Below are 23,493 nucleotides of genomic sequence, written 5' to 3'. Positions count from 1 at the left end.
GTACACGGCTCAGCCAGACTATATAGCATTGTTTACTGCCACTCTGTGTACACCGCTCAGCCAGACTATATAGCATTGTGTGTACTGCCACTCTGTGTACACCGCTCAGCCAGACTAATAAGCATTGCGTACTCTGCCAGTCATTGTGTATATTGCTGGGATCAGTAATACTCCACTCACCGCCAACCACTATATGAGCTCACCATGAGTTCCTCAGAGACCTCCGCTGTGAGCAGCACTCCCAACAACAGCAACAGCCAACGCCCCACGCAAGCTATAACATCCACCCCAGCAGCCAGTGGTCAGCAGCAGCCCTCCCCGGAGGAGAACGTTGTGTCCATCGGTCCGTCGCCAGAGCGATTAATGAGGGCTGCCATTGAGGAGATGATGGGGCCTGATGTGGAGGAGGAGGTCTGGCTCAGGCCAGCATCCCAAGTTAATGTTGAGGACGATGAGGGGTCTGTGTCTGGGGATGTTGGGGTGGCAGAGGTGGTGGGTGGGTCAGACTCAGGAGAAGAGTTGTATGATGAGGATGATGATCGGGACCATCTGTATGTGCTTCAGAGTCCGACCCCGGAAAACATGTTGTATCGTGTGTTTAGGTACTAAAATCTGCGTTCCCACTTCTCAGTTCTGCCCGCAGTGCCCGGGTCCACGGATCCATATAATTTTTTGGGCAGCACTATCAAACTGTGGTACTATGAGTGAGTTGCCATGGTCCTTCTGTGCTGCCTGTCACACTCACCGTCTGTCTGCAGATGGATTGTTCAACACAGCTACGCCATCTGACATGTAGTCCTGGACCTTGACCATCTTCTCCAGGCGATTGGTGTTGGAGGACGTGGAACTGCCCGATTGCTGTTCTGTGGGCTGCTGCATGGGTGTCAGAAAATGTTCCCACTCCAAGGACACTGCCAATACCATTCCCTTTTCGGCACTAGCAGCAGCTTGTGTTCTTTGCTGCCCTCCTGGTCCTCCTGGGTTTGCTGAAGTCAGTCTGTCGGCATACAACTGGCTAGAGAAGGAGGAGGATGTCAATCTCCTCTCTAAAGTCTCCATCCTCAAGGGCCTGCTGGAATTGTTCCATTTTTGACCTGTCTGACACTTTCTTCAATCAGTTTTTTAACATTGTGTTTGTATAAACTGGGTATAAACCCAGTAATTGGTGTTGTCCAGATTCCAGAATAATGAATAATAATGAATAGTGAATAATGCGCGGGCCGCGTTCAATGCAGTCTAGCATGAATTGAGCTATGTGTGCCAGAGAGTCCTGCCAGACTCCTCTGTCTTCATGTTCTTGTGAGCGTTGTGATTGTTGTGATGCACCATATTCGTCACCAGCATCACTTTCTTCCTCTTCTGCTGTCCATTCCCGCTAAATTGTGGAAGTCCAACGTGCACCGATCTGTCCCTCGGCAGTGGGGGCATCCAATTCCTGCTCCAACTCCAGCTGTTCCTCGTCCTGTTCTTTGTCATAGCTGGGACCAGTGTTTCCTGAGGCAGGTTGCCTGATGTTGGTATCATCACGCTGATCGTTTTCATCTTCAGAATCCCCCACTTGCATCATGCCAGCGGTTTCCATCTTCAACATTGATTTCTTCAGTAAACACAGCAGTGGTATTGTAATGCTGACTGTAGAGTTGTCACTGCTCAGTCACGCAACGTGGATTGCTCAAAATTTTGGAGGACTTGGCAGAGATCCAACATGGTGGCCCAATCAGATCCACAGAAGCTTGGTAGCTAGCTGCTGGAATGCGCCTCGGCACTGCGCAAAAGCGTGCTAGCATGTGCAGCGTAGAATTCCAGCGTGTAGGGAGGGACATCACCCAGCGAGCGATGGTGCGCTAGATTAAAGCGCTCCTGCATCTCTTGGTGAGTCCTTCAGAAGCGGTACTGGACTTTTAACAATGTTTTTTTTTTTTTCCTTCGACAGAAGATCTGCCACGTTGGAGTGAGGAGGACGCCGCCGACCCCGACACCAAGCTGAACCCCGGCGAACTCCAAGCAGATGATCTTCAGGAACCCTCAAGGCTTTGAGCAAGCTGAGGAGGATCAGCAGTCCCGACGAGACCTCTCCTCATATGCGACTGAGTGTAGTGGAGCTCCCCAGAACAACCTCTCAGTTGTCACTTTGTCACTGGTCACTTTGTCACTGTCATTTTGTCACTTGTCACTTTGTCACTTGTCACTTGTCACTTTGTCACTTTGTCACTTGTCACTTGTCACTTTGTCATTTTGTCACTTTGTCATTTTGTCACTTTGTCACTGGTCACTTTGTCACTTTTCACTTGGTCACTTGTCACTTGGTCACTTGTCCAGATGATCTCGGTACACCTCCTGCGATTCAAATTCCTGCACACATTGCTCTGGGATTTGGGTGTGATGAATGATGCATCTAACTGGCCACCGGAGGCAATTAAGGCCTTCAAAACATTGAAAGCAGCTTTCTGTTCCGCCCCCATTTTGCGTCATGTTGAGTTGTTGACGTCATGTTCATCCTCGGCCTCGCCTTGCATTTCAGTGCGAGGTGCATTTTCCACAGAAAAAGGTTGTGAATCCGGGCACAACATTTGTGGCTGTTCCATTGACCTTTCACAGGTAGAAGATTGTGGGGTTGGGAATAGCTCCTCCGAATAGCCCATTGTGTCCTGAAAACTACTCATTGCATTGCTTTGCGCACACATTTTTTTGTCCTCATGCAAGGCCTGAGTTGCACCTGAAAGCGTGGCCTTCTCCTCCTGCGCCTCCTCCTGTTCCATCACGTCTGCTGCTGCTGGGTTAGCGTTGACGCCCGGTCCCTGTTTATTGAACCTCTTATCTTTATTACATTTATGACTGCATGGCGTTAAAAAGCATGCTATCCGCACGCTTCTTAACCTCATGCAAGGCCTGGGTTGTTGTGTCTCAAAAAGCATGGCCTTCTCCTCCTGCGCCTGCTCCTGTTCCATCACGTGTGCTGCTGCTGCTGGGTTAGCGTTACCGGTCCCTTTTCCTGGAACCTCTTCTCTGTATTACATTTATGACTGCATGGCGACAAAAAGCATGTTACCTGTGCAAAGAAACATGACATTTTCCACATTTAAAAGACAGTTTTTCCTTTGAAACTTTACAATCAATTTTCTCAAAAACTATAAGCTCTTTTTCAAATATTTTTTTTTCCTCTTGTACCCTAATTTGGGGTATGTAGCATGTAAGGAAGCTTTACAAAGCACGAAAGTTCGGGTCCCCATTGACTTCCATTATGTTCGGAGTTCGGCGCGAACACCCGAACATCGCGGCGATGTTCGGCGAACGTTTGCGAACCCGAACATCTAGGTGTTCGCCCAACACTAGCTCATAGCTCGCACTAGCCTTACAATCTCCTGAGACGACACACAAGATAGAAGCTACCTTCCCACACGTGGCTCTAGATGCTGAATAGATCACAGAAAAGGGGTAATATGCTTAATATTATGGTGATTTACTTTATTCCATTTTCAGCGTTACGTTCTGTTAAGATGCTAGCAAGAGGTTCTGTAAGAAGCTGTTTTTTATGGTATTTTTCCAAGAAGATTACTACAAGTTTTACACAGCTTCTATATACACAGCTATTTATGCAGATGAGACTACTATTCATACTATTCAACATAACACAACTGTTATATTCTTTTTGAATGTATTTAGAAGATTGATGATTGATGGGCTATAAAGGTCTAATGAGATTAAATACTGTTAGAAGGAAATGTTACTTGGAACTGATGATTGCTGGCCTATAAAGGCCTGATGAGATGGAATACTGTTATAAGGAAACATTTCTTGGAACTATTCATATTTTGTATATATGCTGTATGATAAGCAAATACTTTTTTTATATATATAAAATCATATACTGAGTGCTCGGATTCATTTTAACCACTTCCCGACCGCCTAACGCACAGGGGCAGCCGGGAAGAGGACAGAGGCGGCGGTCCTTGTAAGGGCATGGGCGGAGCGATCGCGTCATCCGTGACGCGATCCTCCACCGCCGCTCGTATCCGCGCACCCGCCGCAACATCCCACCGGCCATACGGAAGCGCCGGCGGGATGTTAACCCCGCGATCGCCGCATACAAAGTGTATAATACACTTTGTAATGTTTACAAAGTGTATTATACAGGCTGCCTCCTGCCCTGGCGGTCCCAATGTCCGAGGAACCACCAGGGCAGGCTGCAGCCACCCTATGTCGCACCCAAGCACACAGCTCCAGATCGCCCACAGCACCCCTCAGACCCCCCCCCTGCCCACCCCCCAGACCCCTGTTTGCATCCAATCACCCCCCTAATCACCCATCAATCACTCCCTGTCACTATCTAAAAAACGCTATTTTTTTTATCCCCCCCCCCCTGCCCCCAGCCCCCTCCTGATCACCCCCCACCCCTCAGATTCTCCCCAGACCCCCCCCCCCCCTGTGTACTGTATGCATCTATCCCCCTGATCACCTGTCAATCACCCATCAATCACCCATCAATCACCCCCTGTCACTGCCACCCATCAATCAGCCCCTAACCTGCCCCTTGCGGGCAATCTGATCACCCACCCACACCAATAGATCGCCCGCAGATCCGACGTCAGATCACCTCCCAAGTGCAGTGTTTACATCTGTTATCTACCCTAAACACCCACTAATTACCCATCAATCACCCATTAATCACCCCCTATCACCACCTGTCACTGTTACCCATCAGATCAGACCCTAATCTGCCCCTTGCGGGCACCCAATCACCCGCCTACACGCTCAGATTGCCCTCAGACCCCCTTATCAATTCGCCAGTGCAATATTTACATCTGTGCTTCCCTGTAATAACCCACTGATCACCTGTCAATCACCTGTCAATCACCCATCAATCACCCCCTGTCACTGCCACCCATCAATCACCCCCTGTCACTGCCACCCATCAATCAGCCCCTAACCTGCCCCTTGCGGGCAATCTGATCACCCACCCACACCAATAGATCGCCCGCAGATCCGACGTCAGATCACCTCCCAAGTGCAGTGTTTACATCTGTTATCTACCCTAAACACCCACTAATTACCCATCAATCACCCATTAATCACCCCCTATCACCACCTGCCACTGTTACCCATCAGATCAGACCCTAATCTGCCCCTTGCGGGCACCCAATCACCCGCCTACACGCTCAGATTGCCCTCAGACCCCCCTTATCAATTCGCCAGTGCAATATTTACATCTGTGCTTCCCTGTAATAACCCACTGATCACCTGTCAATCACCCATCAATCACCCCCTGTCACTGCCACCCATCAATCACCCCCTGTCACTGCCACCCATCAATCAGCCCCTAACCTGCCCCTTGCGGGCAATCTGATCACCCACCCACACCAACAGATCGCCCGCAGATCCGACGTCAGATCACCTCCCAAGTGCAGTGTTTACATCTGTTATCTACCCTAAACACCCACTAATTACCCATCAATCGCCCCCTATCACCACCTGTCACTGTTACCCATTAGATCAGACCCTAATCTGCCCCTTGCAGGCACCCAATCACCCGCCTACACGCTCAGATTGCCCTCAGACCCCCCCTTATCAATTCACCAGTGCATTAGTTACATCTGTTCTTTCCTGTAATAACCCACTGATCACCTGTCAATCACCTGTCAATCACCCATCAATCACCCCCTGTCACTGCCACCCATCAATCACCCCGTCACTGCCACTCATCAATCAGCCCCTAACCTGCCCCTTGCGGGCAATCTGATCACCCACCCACACCAATAGTTCGCCCGCAGATCCGACGTCAGATCACCTCCCAAGTGCAGTGTTTATATCTGTTCTCCACCCTAAACATCCACTAATTACCCATCAATCACCCCCTGTCACTGCTACCTATCAGATTAGACCCCTATCTCAATCACCCGCCCACACCCTCAGAATGCCCTCAGGCCCCAGCCCTGATCACCTCGCCAGTGCATTGCTTGCATCTATTCCCCCCTCTACTCACACCTTGAGACACCCATCAATCACCTCCTGTCACCCCCCTAGCACTCCTATCCATCAGATCAGGCCCAATACAACCTGTCATCTAAAAGGCCACCCTGCATATGACCGGTTCCACAAAATTCGCCCCCTCATAGACCACCTGTCATCAAAATTTGCAGATGCTTATTCCCCTGAACAGTCATTTTGAGACATTTGGTTTCCAGACTACTCACGGTTTTGGGCCCGTAAAATGCCAGGGCGGTATAGGAACCCCACAAACTGACCCCATTTTAGAAAAAAGACACCCCAATGTATTCTGTTAGGTGTATGACAAGTTCATAGAAGATTTTATTTTTTGTCAAAAGTTAGCGGAAATTGATTTTTTTTTTTTCACAAAGTGGCATTTTTCACTAACTTGTGACAAAAAATAAAATTTTCTATGAACTCGCCATACACCTAACGGAATACCTTGGGGTGTCTTCTTTCTAAAATGGGGTCACTTGTGGGGTTCCTATACTGCCCTGGCATTTTAGGGGCCCTAAACCGTGAGGAGTAGTCTAGAAAACAAATGCCTCAAAATGACCTGTGATTAGGACGTTGGGCCCCTTAGCGCACCTAGGCTGCAAAAAAGTGTCACACATGTGGTATCGCCGTACTCAGGAGAAGTAGTATAATGTGTTTTGGGGTGTATTTTTACACATACCCATGCTGGGTTGAAGAAATCTCTCTGTAAATGACAATCTTTTGATTTTTTTACACACAATTGTACATTTACAGAGTTATTTCTCCCACCCAGCATGGGTATGTGTAAAAATACACCCCAAAACACATTGTACTACTTCTCCCGAGTACGGCGATACCACATGTGTGGCACTTTTTTGCACCCTAACTGCGCTAAGGGGCCCAAAGTCCAATGAGTACCTTTAGGATTTCACAGGTCATTTTGAGAAATTTTGTTTCAAGACTACTCCTCACGGTTTAGGGCCCCTAAAATGCCAGGACAGTATAGGAACCCCAAAAATGACTCCATTTTAGAAAGAAGACACCCCAAGGTATTCTGTTAGTAGTACGGTGAGTTAGAAGATTTTATTTTTTGTCACAAGTTAGCGGAAATTGATTTTTATTGGTTTTTTTCACAAAGTGTCATTTTCCGCTAACTTGTGACAAAAAATAAAATCTTCTATGAACTCACCGTACTCCTAACGGAATACCTTGGAGTGTCTTCTTTCTAAAATGGGGTCATTTGTGGGGTTCCTATACTGTCCTGGCATTTTAGAGGCCCTAAACCGTGAGGAGTAGTCTTGAAACGAAATTTCTCAAAATGACCTGTGAAATCCTAAAGGTACTCATTGGACTTTGGGCCCCTTAGCGCAGTTAGGGTGCAAAGAAGTGCCACACATGTGGTATCGCCGTACTCAGGAGAAGTAGTATACTGTGTTTTGGGGTGTATTTTTACACATACCCATGCTGAGTGGGAGAAAGATCTCTGTAAATGGACAATTGTGTGTAAAAAGAATTAAAAAATTGTCATTTACAGAGATATTTCTCCCACCCAGCATCGGTATGTGTAAAAATACACCCCAAAACACATTATACTACTTCTCCTGAGTACGGCAATACCACATGTGTGGCACTTTTTTGCAGCCTAACTGCGCTAAGGGGCCCAAAGTCCAATGAGCACCTTTAGGCTTTACAGGGGTGCTTACAAATTAGCACCCCCCAAAATGCGAGGACAGTAAACACACCCCACAAATGACCCCATTTTGGAAAGTAGACACTTCAAGGTATTCAGAGAGGGGCATGGTGAGTCCGTGGCAGATTTCATTTTTTTTTGTCGCAAGTTAGAAGAAATGGAAACTTTTTTTTTTTTGTTACAAAGTGTCATTTTCCGCTTACTTGTGACAAAAATTAATATCTTCTATGAACTCACTATGCCTCTCAGTGAATACTTTGGGATGTCTTCTTTCCAAAATGGGGTCATTTGAGGGGTATTTATACTATCCTGGAATTCTAGCCCCTCATGAAACATGTAAGGTGGTCAGAAAAGTCATAGATGCTTGAAAATGGGAAAATTCACTTTTTGCACCATAGTTTGTAAACGCTATAACTTTTACCCAAACCAATAAATATACACTGAATGTTTTTTCTTTTATCAAAAACATGTTTGTCCACATTTTTCGCGCTGCATGTATACAGAAATTTTACTTAATTTGAAAAATGTCAGCACAGAAAGTTAAAAAAAATCATTTTTTGGCCAAAATTCATGTCTTTTTTGATGAATATAATAAAAAGTAAAAATCACAGGAGCAATCAAATAGCACCAAAAGAAAGCTTTATTAGTGACAAGAAAAGGAGCCAAAATTCATTTAGGTGGTAGGTTGTATGAGTGAGCAATAAACCGTGAAAGCTGCAGTGGTCTGAATGGAAAAAAAGTGGCCGGTCCTTAAGGGGGGTAAAGCCCACGGTCCTCAAGTGGTTAAGGTATACTAGCAATCTACAATTACTGTTATAGAGGGTTCAGACCCCGCTATGCTGGATTTATATGATAGCAACGCTTTAAAGGCCGAACCTTTACTGAGATATCGATCATGCAAAAGGTAAGAACCGCACAGGCTTTTGACACTTGGATTTTCCCACTGCCACTGATGTACCCAGCCACATCACCTTGCTGCTTTATCCTGTTGAGTCTATGAATCTTGATGGGATTACATCAGCCATACTGTAGAACTCAATGAGGAGAACATTTGTACTGTATAGCACTTTTCTCCTGTTGGACTCAAAGCACTCAAGAGCTGCAGCCACTAAGGGCATGCTCAAGGGGCTAACCTGCAGTGTTAGGAAGTCTTGCCAAAGGACTTCTTACTGAATAGGTACTGACCATAGCCAGGTTTCAAACCCTGGTCTCCCATGTCAAATGCAGAGCCCTTAACCAGTACACTATCCAGCCTATATATATTTGAATCAATGTTATACAATATTATACAAACACATTACCTTGTCTCCAGATGGGCCTGAAGGGCCAGGGGGACCAATGGGACCAGCAGGACCCTGAATATGTATAGAAAAAGAGCATAGCGTTAGAAAATGTAAACTTCTGAATAAAGGAGATGATAAAACCAGGTCTTCAACTGAAAATATTCCATATAATGTCAGTCAAAATTATGCAATCTGCAAAACTCACTCAAATTGATTTCATTTAAAATGATCAGTAACAAAATTCTGTAGCAGTTTTCAGTAGTACCGTATATCCTTGCATATAAGCCGACACTCATATGAGCCGAGGTACCCATTCTTCCCTTAGAAACCAGGAAAAAGTGATTGAACCGTGTATAAGCTACCTCCACAGTAGCCAGATGTGCCCCCAGTACAAGTCAGCCCCTTTCCCCATAGCCAGATGTGCCCCAAGGATTATGTAGCTGTGTCTCAAGATACCACTAAATAGCCTCATAGATATGAGACACAGCAATTGCCACACATGAAGAATCCCTGATCATTGCACTGCTGACACGTTGCTTGCACACTCCACAAGACTACACAGGTAGTCTTGAAATTTTCAAAAATGGAACAGCACCTCGGGAATCCTCAGCGGGTATGCGATGACCCACCCCTTGACCCAAAAGGGTAAAAGTACAAGATAAGGGTCTGCACCACTTCTAAATAAACTTCCAACCTTTATTGAAGATCCATAAAATGCTGTGTAGCAACTACAGCCCGTTGTTTTGGGTTAAGTAGCTGCAGCATTTTATGGAAGTAGTGCAGACCCTTATCTTTTGCAAGAGCTACACAGGTAGTCTTAGCAGCATGTTGCAGGGAATGGGGGGCACGGACACAGCAGGGAGCCAGCTGGCAAGAGCAGGATCACTAGTGCACAATCCTTACGCTCCAATTCCAGTATGAAAACCTGATCCGCCATTTGTTCTACTCCACTGATTAACATATAAGCCAAGGGGGTAACTTTTCTGCACATTTTCTGTGCCAAAAAATTAGGCTTATACGTAAGTAAAATTGTGGGAAATTCAAACTTCCTGTAAAAGAACTCCTGAAGTGATATTTAATGATGACGTAAAGGTACATATACTATATAGTACCTATCCTACATAGAACATGTGTGTCTGTGTTCTTTTATTTTAGCATCTAAACCAGATGGATCTCTGGAGTTGCGAAAGTCAAACAGAAGCAGCAGCTCTCCTGAAAACTAATTAGAAGTAATAGTAGTTCTATTGGTTGTACAAAGGCTACTAGGCGTAGACATCAGCCATGTCAATGTGGCATTATGTTTGACTAAAACTTTAAACCTTGAACCTGTGGCTAGGATAAAGGTTAATGGCTAGCTCTCACAAACATACAGCCTACACGGGGGGACACACAAGGGATGTCCCCTGTCTCCACTATTGTTTGATCTCGCTGTTGAGCTGTTGGCAGCTAAGATTCGGGCAAAAGCTGGCATTTGAGGTTGGGTTCAGGGGGTATGGAGGACAAGATCAGTCTTTATGCAGACAATATGCTGATTTACCTATCAGACCCTGGTGATTTTCAGTGAATTCACTGCATGTGATAAATCAGTATGGCACTTATTCTGGCTTTCAAATTAATTGGTCCAAATCCTTTATAATGCTGGTGGATTCCTTCTTCCCTGTCTCCTCTTCAATGGGAGAGTTCTTTTTGAACATTTGGGTTTTGCAGTCTCCAGATCTCGTTCCGAGTTTTTGTCACTAAATCTTGACCTCCCCCTTTACACCAGGCAGATGCCAAACGTAAGTCATGGGAGGAGGTGCCTTTAAATGCCACTGGATGGGCTAATCTATTTAAAATGATTTTGTACATAATGGTTTACAGAAGTGGATTGGGCCTGTGCTCTAATCTTTATGTGAAGCCAACTGACGTTAATTCCTTTTTATACTTTATTAGTTTCAAACCCCTGCCTATGAGGCAGTCCATCCTAGCTAGTCAATTTCAAATGGTACAAAACAAAGTGAGGGAAGAAACTACAGTGCTGCCCATAATTATTCATACCCCTGGCAAGTTTTGACTTAAAGTTACTTTTATTCAACCAGCAAGTAATTTTTTGATGGGAATTGACATAGGTGTCTCCCAAAAGATAATAAGACAATGTACACAAAACATTATTGTGGGAAAAATAATTTCTCAGTTTTTATTTAAATTTGAGCAAAACGTGTCCAGTCCAAAATTATTCATACCAAAATTATTCATGACACCTGTGCTGGCCAGGAGGATAATGAGAGAGGTGATAGGATCCAAGGATCACCACCAAGGCCATCCTGGTGAATCTGGGCTCTGCTGGTGGCAATATCTCAAGGTAGACAATCCAATGGACACTGCACACTGTTGGGTTCCACTGATGCAGAACAAGGAGGACACCACTTCTCCAAATAAGGCACACAAAAGCTTGCTTGGCCTTTGCAAATGCTCATCTGAACAAAGAACAAGACTTCTGGTCTTCTGTGAAACAAAAATTGAATTGTTAGGTCACAATGAAGTTTCCTTCTTTTGGCGTAAAAAAGGAAAAGCCCTCAACCCAAAGAACACCATCCCCACTGTCAAACATGGTGGTAGGCACCTAATGTTTTTTTTTTGCCAATGGACCAAGGAACCTAATCACGGTAAACTCCACCAAGAAAAAAAGAGTAATACATGAGGGTTCTCAATGACAACATCAGGTAGTCTGCAGAGAAACCTTGGCCACCAATGGAAAGTTCAGCATGACTATGACCCAAAACACACAGCAAAAGTGGTGAAGAAATGGTTACACAACAACATTAACGTTTTGGAGTGGCCCAGCCAGAGTCCCGATTTTAATCCAATTGAGAATTGGATGAGGGAGCTAAAGATCTGAGTGATAACAAGAAGAAGACTCCAACCTTAAAGATTTGGTGCTTATTGCCAAATATGAATGGGCAAAAAATACCCATGGACACATGCAAAAAGCTGGTCTGCAATTATAGGAAGCATTTAATTCCAGAACCAGGATCAGAATCATTTTTATTTCGCCAAGCACGACTGGGTCATGCCCGGAATTGGACTTGGCATACAGGGCTGAGAAAAACACAAAACACAGTGTAAATGTTAAACAAAACACAATACAATACAAATACAGTTTCGAACACAATTGCGCTACTGCTATAAAATGTTTTTAACTTTGGACTGCCATAGATCATCATCCTGGAGGATTCCGCATTCTCATCCCCAGGTTTCCTACATATTGCGTAAGGTGCGTCAATGTAATCGGGTTCTGACCAACCCTGCTTGCGAGGGAGGATTAACAGTGTGTGTAGGGAGTTTATGAAGAGAGTTTAGAGAGTTAACAGCAGAGGGGAAGAAGCTGTTCCTGTGCCTTGAGGTCCTGGTGGCGATGGACCTGAACCTTCGGCCTGAACGGAGTCGGCTGAAAAAGCGGTAACCTGGATGAGAGGGATCGCTAGTAATCCTCAGTGCTCTGGAGCGCAGTCTGGAATTGTAGAGGAGGTCCAGAGGGGGGAGTGGTTTCCCGATTATCCTCTCCGCTGATCTTATCACCCTCTGTAGTTTGTGTCTGTCGCTGGCGGAGGAACCAGCGTACCAGACCAGGATGGAGGAACAGAGTACAGATTCGATTGTGGCGGAATAGAAACTCGTCAGGAGTTTCTGGGACATACCAAACTTCTTCAATTGGCGGAAGAAAAACAGCCTCTGCTGGGCCTTTAAAAAAGATGTGTCTAGCGCTCCAATAGACTGTCAACACCGCCAAAGGTGTCAGATGGTAATCATGGAGCCGCTCTCCAATTGGGAAAGTAACAAGGAATGGCGATCTAAAAAAGATACATAGAGCGCTCCATAGTGTAAAACCATAAACCAGTTTAATATGCGCAAGTTAAAAATGTACTTACAAAATCACAAATGCAATAAGGCTCATAATGGCCTGCAGACACCAATTCCCCTCCTGCAGCGTGGGCACCGCCAGGCTGTGGCCAGCAGCGTGGCGCCCGATGTCTTGGAAAGCCTCTCACTGGTGGGGGGCGTGTCCGCTGTCACGACGTGCCTCTAGCGTGATGACGCGTTTCGGCATCCCTGCCTTCGTCAGATCACGCTAGGGCACTGGGCACGAAGATTTTAAAAGCACTGACTTCCGCCCACTTGTGGTGTAATATTGTGGTGGGCGGGGCGCAGTGTTACGCTTGGATAGAGCGATGTTCCGCTTACGTATTAAGGCTGGGCACAAGGTGTTTATACCACGCCTCTGGTTGCTATAACAGCAGCCGGGGCGCTTCTATGAAGGATGCACCAGCCGTGATGAAGGGCTGCACGCGTGCGTGCTAATGTAAACAAAGCCCGTCATTCTGTAAACTCTACCTAGGGCGTCCGCACAAGGTAATATAAAATTGAGCATAACCTCAAACCGTTAGGGGAGTGTATATGCAAAGAAGATCTGTGTAATACTCCTCCTATCAGCACTAAAATATCGGTTGCAGTTAAATCTCATATAAGTTGTAATAAATTGAAATGATGGGGAAAGGGGGGTTGGGGGAGAGGGGGGGGGGGGGGGCGGGAAAAGTTAGTGTAGAAAAGCGGTTTAGACATTACAGACAAAGGGGCGGTATATAAATTGGGTGGAAGCATGTCAAGCGTCTAATTAAATATGCTGTGTCCAAATATGAGGATGGTTATTATCTCAATTAACTATGTGGAGCGCACTTCTGCTTGAATGGGATGGGATAATCGTGAGTGCCAGACTCGGGTGGGTCTTTGGGAACAGTCAGTAAGTTGGGGAAAATTGGGGGTGGTGACCTCCAGATATGAGGAAAATTGTGAGGATGACGCCAAACTCCTTGGGGACGGGAGGGGGGGGGCAAAATAGAGAAAAGGGGGGTGGGTTTGTCGGGGCAAGATGTAATACAACCCGACGGTGCCCTCAAGTGGGAATGAATGTGGTGGACTGACAGGGTTTAAAGGCACAAAAGCCAGTCTAAACAACAATATCCATGCATGACATCACAGTTGTAACAATGATAACTTGGGAGGCAAGCAAGCGATTCTTAACGACTATACTCTATCAATGGATACTAGTCATTACTAGCAATTTTTAATTACTCACCACTCCTAATGCGACTACACAAGCTAGCATTGATGCTGTAAAACAGATGACAAAAGACGATAAAATGCACATGGTCAAAAAATCAAAGCGTGATCAACCAACACATCTATCTAATTCATATATAAGTAGCTATTTCAAGACCTTCATTGAGTCCAATGGGAGATAAGGAATCTAATCTGAAAATCCAGAATGTTTCTCTTTCACAGAGCCTTCTGTACCGTGCTCCTGTATTCAAATTCTTAGGAATAGCCTCTAAACCCGTAATTTTTAGAGAGTCGACTGAACTCTCATGATGCTGTTTAAAATGTCGGGGGACACTATGTTTCTCGTTTTTGGCTAGAATGTCTTCTGCACGCGTGCAGTTCCTCCTGAGCCGGCAAAATTGGCTTCTGGGAATGTTGGAGATCCATTTCTTGTGGTGGCAACTGGACGCGTGCAGATAGGAATTCCCGGCGGTAGGTTTGAAATGAGTTCTTGAGCAAATTATTTTATCTTCATTGCTAAATAATTCAAGGTCTAAGAATACAATGTGAATACAAATTTCTCCTTTATTGAGAAAAATCTTTTAACCTCCTTGCCGGTTATCCCGAGCTCAGCTCGGGGTAACCTGCGCAGGAGGATATCTCAGGCCCCGCTGGGCCGATTTGCATAATTTTTTTTTGTTACAAGCAGCTAGTCCGAATAAATCTATGGAGGTCCTTAAATAGTTGGAACTCGTTGGGTTTAGAAGTTGGAGCAAAGTTTAGTCCCTTTCTTAGTAATGTTACCTCGCTCTCTGTGAGTGCATGTGAGGAAAGATTAAAGATCTTTATAGTGGAGTAACCACTCTCTAATCTCTGCCTTCTTTCCTTCACTACACAACAAGCTCAGTTCATTTTAAATCTTGTGCAATTTGCACTTACGCATAATTATTTTTCTTTTATGGATGACATCTTTCTACAGATATGCGGCACTTCGATGGGTGCAGGATTTGCACCAAGTTTCGCAAATCTGTTCATGGCATATTGGGAAAGCCAATCCATTTGGCAAAACAACCCATATGCCAAGAATCTCGTATTGTACACGAGATTTATCGATGATATTCTGATTATTTGGGATGGAAGTGTTGAATCATTCGATGAATTTGTGACATTTTGTAACAGCAATGATTTTGGTCTCAACTTCACCAGTGTCATATCAGATGATCACATTGTATTCTTAGACCTTGAATTATTTAGCAATGAAGATAAAATAATTTGCTCAAGAACTCATTTCAAACCTACCGCCGGGAATTCCTATCTGCACGCGTCCAGTTGCCACCACAAGAAATGGATCTCCAACATTCCCAGAAGCCAGTTTTGCCGGCTCAGGAGGAACTGCACGCGTGCAGAAGACTATGAGGAACAGGGGCGGAGATTAACGGAAAAATTTATAGAAAAAGGGTTTAAATCCACCACAATCAATAAAGCCATGGCTGAATATAGAACTAAACCAACACAAAAAGAGGTTAGGACTCTCAATGTGGATGAAGGGCTGAAGGGAGGCGATATTAATTTTGTGACCACCTACAATAAGGAATCCACAAAGATAAAACAGATTATTGAACGGAACTGGCCCCTAATCTGTCAAGACCCACACTTGAGGAACCAGATACCCGATAGACCAGGAGTGATTTTCAGAAAAGCTAGGTCCATAAAAAATGCCATCGCCCCCAGCAATATTAGACAAACAGGACCACAGCCTAGTATGTTCCCTACCTTGAAGGGAAACTACCGCTGCCATATAAAAAGATGTGGTTGCTGCCCATTTTTGAACCATAGGATAAAAGAAATCAAGGATAACCACAATCAGTCCATCCCAATTAAAGATTTTATTAATTGTAGTAGCGGGTATGTGGTTTATCTTCTGACCTGCTCGTGCCCTAAATTTTATGTGGGTAGAACCACCAGACCCTTGAGGCAAAGATTGGGAGAACATAAACGGAACATTCTAGCCAAAAACGAGAAACATAGTGTCCCCCGACATTTTAAACAGCATCATGAGAGTTCAGTCGACTCTCTAAAAATTACGGGTTTAGAGGCTATTCCTAAGAATTTGAATACAGGAGCACGGTACAGAAGGCTCTGTGAAAGAGAAACATTCTGGATTTTCAGATTAGATTCCTTATCTCCCATTGGACTCAATGAAGGTCTTGAAATAGCTACTTATATATGAATTAGATAGATGTGTTGGTTGATCACGCTTTGATTTTTTGACCATGTGCATTTTGTCATCTGTCTTTTGTCATCTGTTTTACAGCATCAATGCTAGCTTGTGTAGTCGCATTAGGAGTGGTGAGTAATTAAAAATTGCTAGTAATGACTAGTATCCATTGATAGAGTATAGTCGTTAAGAATCGCTTGCTTGCCTCCCAAGTTATCATTGTTACAACTGTGATGTCATGCATGGATATTGTTGTTTAGACTGGCTTTTGTGTCTTTAAACCCTGTCAGTCCACCACATTCATACTGTAATGTTGTGGTGTTTGGTGTATACACTTCAGAGTTTTCTGATTATTAGTGATCCGCAGTATCACTAGTAATACAGATATATTTGATTATATGGTGATCTGCGGCATCACCAATAATACAAATATTAATGCGTACTCTGGAAAACAAGGTACAGATAACTTGTGGAAAACCCACCACACTGACGTTAACTCAGAGGGATGGAGACCTCTGGAAGGAAGGGCAGTGTGTGCGATTCTGCGACTAGGATAAGAACGCAGAATTGCGTTCCTCAACAGTAATGATATGCTGAGGAGTTACTGAGTTCCCCGCAAGAAGAACTCAGCAGAGTTAACCCTTTAGTGGAAAACCCACTAAAGGGGGCAAAGTCAAACGGAAAAACGGTTCGGTATCAGAACTGGCAAAGAAGTACCGAATCGACAGACAGAAATCAAGATCAGAGGTCAAGCCAAGGTCAGCAACGGGAAATCAGATGAGCAGAGGTACAGAATCGAGAAACACAAGGGTAGTCAGAAGCCAAGCCAATAGTCGGTAACGGTACGGGCTGGCGAAGTACAAAATCAGGAGGCAAGAGGATAAAGAGATAACAGGCAAAAGGTCATACACAATATAATGCAATAGTACTTTAGGCTATCAACAGAATCTGGCTAAGTGTGGATCCCCAGCTCCAGCTGGTTCTAGCACACTTTGGGATCTGACTAGGGTCTGAGTGCTAACACACAAGTATTCGCTGACTGCAGACAACTTGCAACTGACAGAATGCCTGCTTTTATACTGTGCTGGACTCAAACAGCCCGCCCAGCCATTCAACCAATCACAACGTGGCTCAAGGACCTTGCAGTACAGCTCAAGGACCTTGCTGAGGTCAGCTGACCAGCTGGTCAGCTGACTCTCTTTCTAAGAGTATAAAAGGCTCTACTGCACACGCGCGCGGCCCCTACGGGGTCCAGACTGTCATGAGAGGTGTCTCGGCGAGCAGCATGCCATGAGGCCTGTGAAGGTGTTCCAGGAGTGCAGCCTCGACGTGGAGTACGCTGAGAGGTCTGCGACTGAACGGTGGATCGTGCTACCGCTGCGGACGTGGACGTTTCTCCGCGTTCCGCATGCGGCCATGCGGGCGGTTGCGCTGCTGATGCGGACGCGGACACACGTCCGCGTTCAGCTTGCTGTTGCCTCATTACAGTACCCCCCCTTTCAGGCATGACCTCCGGGCATGCCTCACCCGGTTTCCCAGGATACAACTCATGAAATCTCCTCCTTTTCTCCTCAGCATGAAGATCTCGAAGGGGAACCCATGACCTCTCTTCTGGCCCGTACCCCTTCCAGTGCACCAGATACTGGAGCTTGTTGCGTGAGAAACGGGAATCTAAAATGTCCTGGACTTCATATTCCAATTCCCCATCCACTACCACAGGAGCAGGGGGAGTAGAATCTACCCTTACCGCAGGCTTCAATAAAGAAACATGATAAGTCCTGCCACATCTCATATTAGTAGGTAATTTTACCTTGTAAGTGACCTCATTGATCTTACTCTCTATAGGGAAAGGCCCGATAAAGCGAGGACCTAATTTTGCTGATGGTTGCCTGAGAGGAATGTGTCTAGTAGAGACCCAAACATAATCCCCTGGAATAAAGTTCCACTCCGTGGAACGTCTTCTATCAGCAAATTTCTTTTGAACAGAAAAAGCTTTGTCCAAATTATCTCTGACCTTCCCCCAGATCTCTCTGAAAGTCTCCTGCCATTCCTGGAGAGCTGGAAGAGGTGACTCCTTGACTGGAAGTGACGTAAACTTGGGACACTTCCCATTGACAATCTGAAAGGGAGAATAACCAGAGGATGCGTTTTTCAAGTTATTGTGGGCAAATTCAGCAAATGGGAGGAATCTTGTCCAGAGATGTTGTGCATCTGCTATGTAACATCTAAGAAACTGCTCCATGGACTGATTGATCCTCTCTGTCTGCCCATTAGTCTGGGGATGGTAACCTGAAGAGAATGATAAAGAAATCCCCAGATCTTTACAAAAGGCCCTCCAGAACTTTGACACAAATTGTACCCCCCTATCAGATACAATATCCACCGGAATTCCATGTAACTTAAAGATGTTATTAATAAATAAATCTGCCAATTTACGGGCAGATGGAAACCCAGACAGAGCAACGAAATGTGCCATTTTACTAAATCTGTCCGTAACAACCCAGATGACAGTGTTACCTTCAGATTCAGGCAGCTCCCCCACAAAATCCATGGAAATGTGGGACCATGGAACCTGTGGAGAAGGCAGGGGCTGAAGAGAGCCTGCTGGAGCTTTTCTGGAGGACTTACTCCTGGCACAGACAGAGCAGGACTTAACAAATTCCTCACAATCAGACATGTAAGAAGGCCACCAGACTGCCCTATTCAAGAGTTCCTGGGTTCTGGCAATACCTGGATGTCCCACATTCTTATGTTCATGAAACATCTGGAGCACCCGTTCCCGAAAACGAATAGGGACGTACAGAAGTCCCTCAGGTTTTCCATTGGGAACATTGGACTGGCATGCAATAAGCGATTTTGACAAGTCTTCGGAGATCTCAGTGGCTGCCAGAAAATACCTCTCAGGTAGAATATTGACAGGAGTGGCTGGTGGGGCAGATTCAGATTCAAAACACCTGGATAAGGCGTCAGCCTTAACATTCTTATCCCCAGGCTTATAGGTTATGATAAAATCAAACCGGGAAAAAAAAAGTGCCCATCTCGCCTGCCTGGGTGTTAACCTCTTGGCCTTCTCAATGTATTCGAGGTTCTTATGGTCAGTATAAACAGTAAAGGGAAATTCTGCCCCCTCTAACCAATGACACCACTCCTCTAGAGCTAACTTAACAGCCAACAATTCCCGGTTCCCCACATCATAATTCCTCTCTGCCGGTGCAAACTTTCTTGAAAAAAATGCACAAGGATGAACCTTATTATCAGGTCCAAAAGCTTGCGAGAGGACTGCCCCAACCCCAACCTCCGATGCATCTACCTCTACTATGAAGGGGCGGGTGACGTCAACATGACGCAATATGGGGGCGGAACAAAAAGATTTTTTTAATGATTGAAAGGCCTCAATGGCTTCTGGTGACCAGTTAGTCGCATCAGCGCCTTTCTTGGTCAACTGGGTCATGGGGGCAACAACTGAAGAGTACCCCCTAATAAACCGCCTATAATAGTTAGCAAAGCCTAAAAATCTCTGCAGGGCTTTGAGGCCTGAAGGTTGCGGCCAATCCAACACTGCTGAGACTTTGCTTGGATCCATTGCCAGTCCAGAGGTGGATATAATATACCCTAAAAATGCCACCTCTTTCACCTCGAAGAGGCATTTCTCCAGCTTAGCATATAACTGGTTCTCCCTGAGCTTCTGTAACACAAATTTTACATGCTTCCTGTGTTCCTGTAAATTTTTTGAAAAAATTAAAATATCATCAAGATAGACCACTGTAAACCTGCCAGACACATCTCTGAAAATATCGTTTACAAACTCCTGAAAGACAGCTGGGGCATTGCACAATCCAAAGGGCATAACTAAATACTCATAGTGACCGTCAGGAGTGTTAAATGCGGTCTTCCACTCGTCGCCCTCTCTGATCCGAATAAGATTGTATGCCCCCCTCAAGTCTAACTTTGAAAAAACACAGGCCTCAGTAATCTGAGTAAACAGGTCATCAATGAGTGGAAGAGGGTATCGATTTTTTATGGTGATTTTGTTTAGCTGCCTGTAGTCTATGCAGGGGCGAAGACCACCATCCTTCTTTTTAACAAAAAAGAAACCTGCACCAGCAGGAGACTTGGAGGCACGGATAAATCCCTTCTCCAAGTTCTCCTTGATGTAATCTTTCATTGCCACCTTTTCAGGGCTGGAGAGGTTGTACAAACGACCCCTAGGAGGCAGTGTACCCGGTCTCAATTCAATGGGGCAGTCATAGGGTCTATGTGGAGGCAACCTGTCAGCAGATCGAGGACAAAATACGTCGGAAAAATCAGTGTACTGAGGTGGGACCCCCTGGACCTGGACCTCTGAAGCACACACAGAAATGGATTTAAGACAATTCTCCTGACAATAGGAGGACCAGGCAGATAATTGGCCCTCTTTCCAGTCTATTTGAGGGGAATGCTTCTTCAACCATGGTAGCCCCAATATGACGGATGAGGTGGCCATCTTTAAAACATAGAACTGGATGACCTCAGTGTGCAATACTCCAACCTGAAGTGTGAGTGGCGGAGTTTGACAAAGAGGTGTCTTGTTCTGTAAAGGAGAGTCATCGATTGCTGTAACATAAATGTGTCTTTGTATGGGAAGAATGGGAATGTTAAAGTTTAAAGCCAGGTCTCTGTCAATGAAGTTGGCAGCTGACCCAGAGTCAACAAATGCAGAGGTTAGGAAGTCACTGTTCTCCCAATGAAGAGAACAGGGCAGCAAGATTTTATTCTGACATGGAGGTAGAACTGGCTCGCTTAGGGTGGTACCTCCAACCATCCCTAAGCGGACAAGTTTTCCGCCTTCTTACTGCAGTTCTGCACTCGATGACCCTTTTCCCCACAATATAGACACAGACCCTCCTTCCTTCTCCTAGCTTTCTCAGCGACTGAGAGTCGTCCGTGCCCCAACTGCATTGGCTCCTCCTCTGGAACCTCAGGGGAACCAACAGTAGAGGGCGCTCTAACTAGCACAGATGACCTGCCCTTTTTATGATAGCGAATGCGTCTATCGATCTTAACCGATAAGGCAATAGCTGCATCTACATCTTTGGGCTCAGGGTGGCTTATCATGACATCAATAATGGACTCGGAGAGACCGGTCATGTATGTGTCTAGAAGAGTGAACTGATCCCACCTCACTGAGACCGCCCACCTTCTAAACTCGGCAGCGTACTCCTCAACCATACGATTGCCTTGCTTTAGGCATCGGAGTTTACGCTCAGCAGTGCCGGCTAAATCAGGATCCTCATATATGATGGCCATGTTCTTGAAAAACTCGGACACTGAAGATAAGGCAGAGTGACCCTCAGGTAAGCTGAAAGCCCATGTCTGAGAATCCCCTTGTAACAAAGTTTTAATAAAAATTACTCTCTGTACCTCAGAACCAGATGATATGGGCCTCATCTGAAAATAGGCTAAACAACGATTTTTGAAATTACTGAAGTCGGACCGAGAACCAGAAAATCTTTCAGGAAGAGCCATCTTAGGCTCGCTACTGGCTGGGGAGGGTAGAACATTAAGTGGTGCCGGCAGTTTCTGAAAGGCCTCAGTCAGCTGGTTGATCTGGACCTGCTGAGCAGCAACGGTGTTTCTAAGCTCATCGACTGCCGCAGTTAAAGTCTGCAACTGCTCGGCAACTCCCTCCATGTTACTTTTACTGGTCTGCAGTACTGTAATGTTGTGGTGTTTGGTGTATACACTTCAGAGTTTTCTGATTATTAGTGATCCGCAGTATCACTAGTAATACAGATATATTTGATTATATGGTGATCTGCGGCATCACCAATAATACAAATATTAATGCGTACTCTGGAAAACAAGGTACAGATAACTTGTGGAAAACCCACCACACTGACGTTAACTCAGAGGGATGGAGACCTCTGGAAGGAAGGGCAGTGTGTGCGATTCTGCGACTAGGATAAGAACGCAGAATTGCGTTCCTCAACAGTAATGATATGCTGAGGAGTTACTGAGTTCCCCGCAAGAAGAACTCAGCAGAGTTAACCCTTTAGTGGAAAACCCACTAAAGGGGGCAAAGTCAAACGGAAAAACGGTTCGGTATCAGAACTGGCAAAGAAGTACCGAATTGACAGACAGAAATCAAGATCAGAGGTCAAGCCAAGGTCAGCAACGGGAAATCAGATGAGCAGAGGTACAGAATCGAGAAACACAAGGGTAGTCAGAAGCCAAGCCAATAGTCGGTAACGGTACGGGCTGGCGAAGTACAAAATCAGGAGGCAAGAGGATAAAGAGATAACAGGCAAAAGGTCATACACAATATAATGCAATAGTACTTTAGGCTATCAACAGAATCTGGCTAAGTGTGGATCCCCAGCTCCAGCTGGTTCTAGCACACTTTGGGATCTGACTAGGGTCTGAGTGCTAACACACAAGTATTCGCTGACTGCAGACAACTTGCAACTGACAGAATGCCTGCTTTTATACTGTGCTGGACTCAAACAGCCCGCCCAGCCATTCAACCAATCACAACGTGGCTCAAGGACCTTGCAGTACAGCTCAAGGACCTTGCTGAGGTCAGCTGACCAGCTGGTCAGCTGACTCTCTTTCTAAGAGTATAAAAGGCTCTACTGCACACGCGCGCGGCCCCTACGGGGTCCAGACTGTCATGAGAGGTGTCTCGGCGAGCAGCATGCCATGAGGCCTGTGAAGGTGTTCCAGGAGTGCAGCCTCGACGTGGAGTACGCTGAGAGGTCTGCGACTGAACGGTGGATCGTGCTACCGCTGCGGACGTGGACGTTTCTCCGCGTTCCGCATGCGGCCATGCGGGCGGTTGCGCTGCTGATGCGGACGCGGACACACGTCCGCGTTCAGCTTGCTGTTGCCTCATTACACATTCCCACTTGAGGGCACCGTCGGGTTGTATTACATCTTGCCCCGACAAACCCACCCCCCTTTTCTCTATTTTGCCCCCCCCGCCCCCCCCCCCCCCGTCCCCGTCCCCGTCCCCAAGGAGTTTGGCGTCATCCTCACAATTTTCCTCATATCTGGAGGTCACCACCCCCAATTTTCCCCAACTTACTGACTGTTCCCACAGACCCACCCGAGTCTGGCACTCACGATTATCCCATCCCATTCAAGCAGAAGTGCGCTCCACATAGTTAATTGAGATAATAACCATCCTCATATTTGGACACAGCATATTTAATTAGACGCTTGACATGCTTCCACCCAATTTATATACCGCCCCTTTGTCTGTAATGTCTAAACCGCTTTTCTACACT

General features: G+C 45.7%; 1 protein-coding gene across 1 annotated transcript in view; it reads right to left on the bottom strand.

The window, feature by feature from the left end:
* COL3A1 (collagen type III alpha 1 chain) overlaps positions 1-23,493 on the bottom strand; it is a 2,242,195-nt gene that overhangs the window by 684,944 nt on the left and 1,533,758 nt on the right. The window contains exon 33 of the mRNA XM_068244947.1: positions 8,953-9,006. Within this exon, the coding sequence (XP_068101048.1) occupies positions 8,953-9,006 (54 nt within the window). The remainder of the gene's footprint in view (positions 1-8,952; positions 9,007-23,493) is intronic.

This window comes from Hyperolius riggenbachi, chromosome 7 (genome assembly GCF_040937935.1).
Source record: "Hyperolius riggenbachi isolate aHypRig1 chromosome 7, aHypRig1.pri, whole genome shotgun sequence".
Taxonomy (NCBI): Eukaryota; Metazoa; Chordata; class Amphibia; order Anura; family Hyperoliidae; genus Hyperolius; species Hyperolius riggenbachi.
This window is presented reverse-complemented; position numbering and strand designations above follow the sequence as displayed.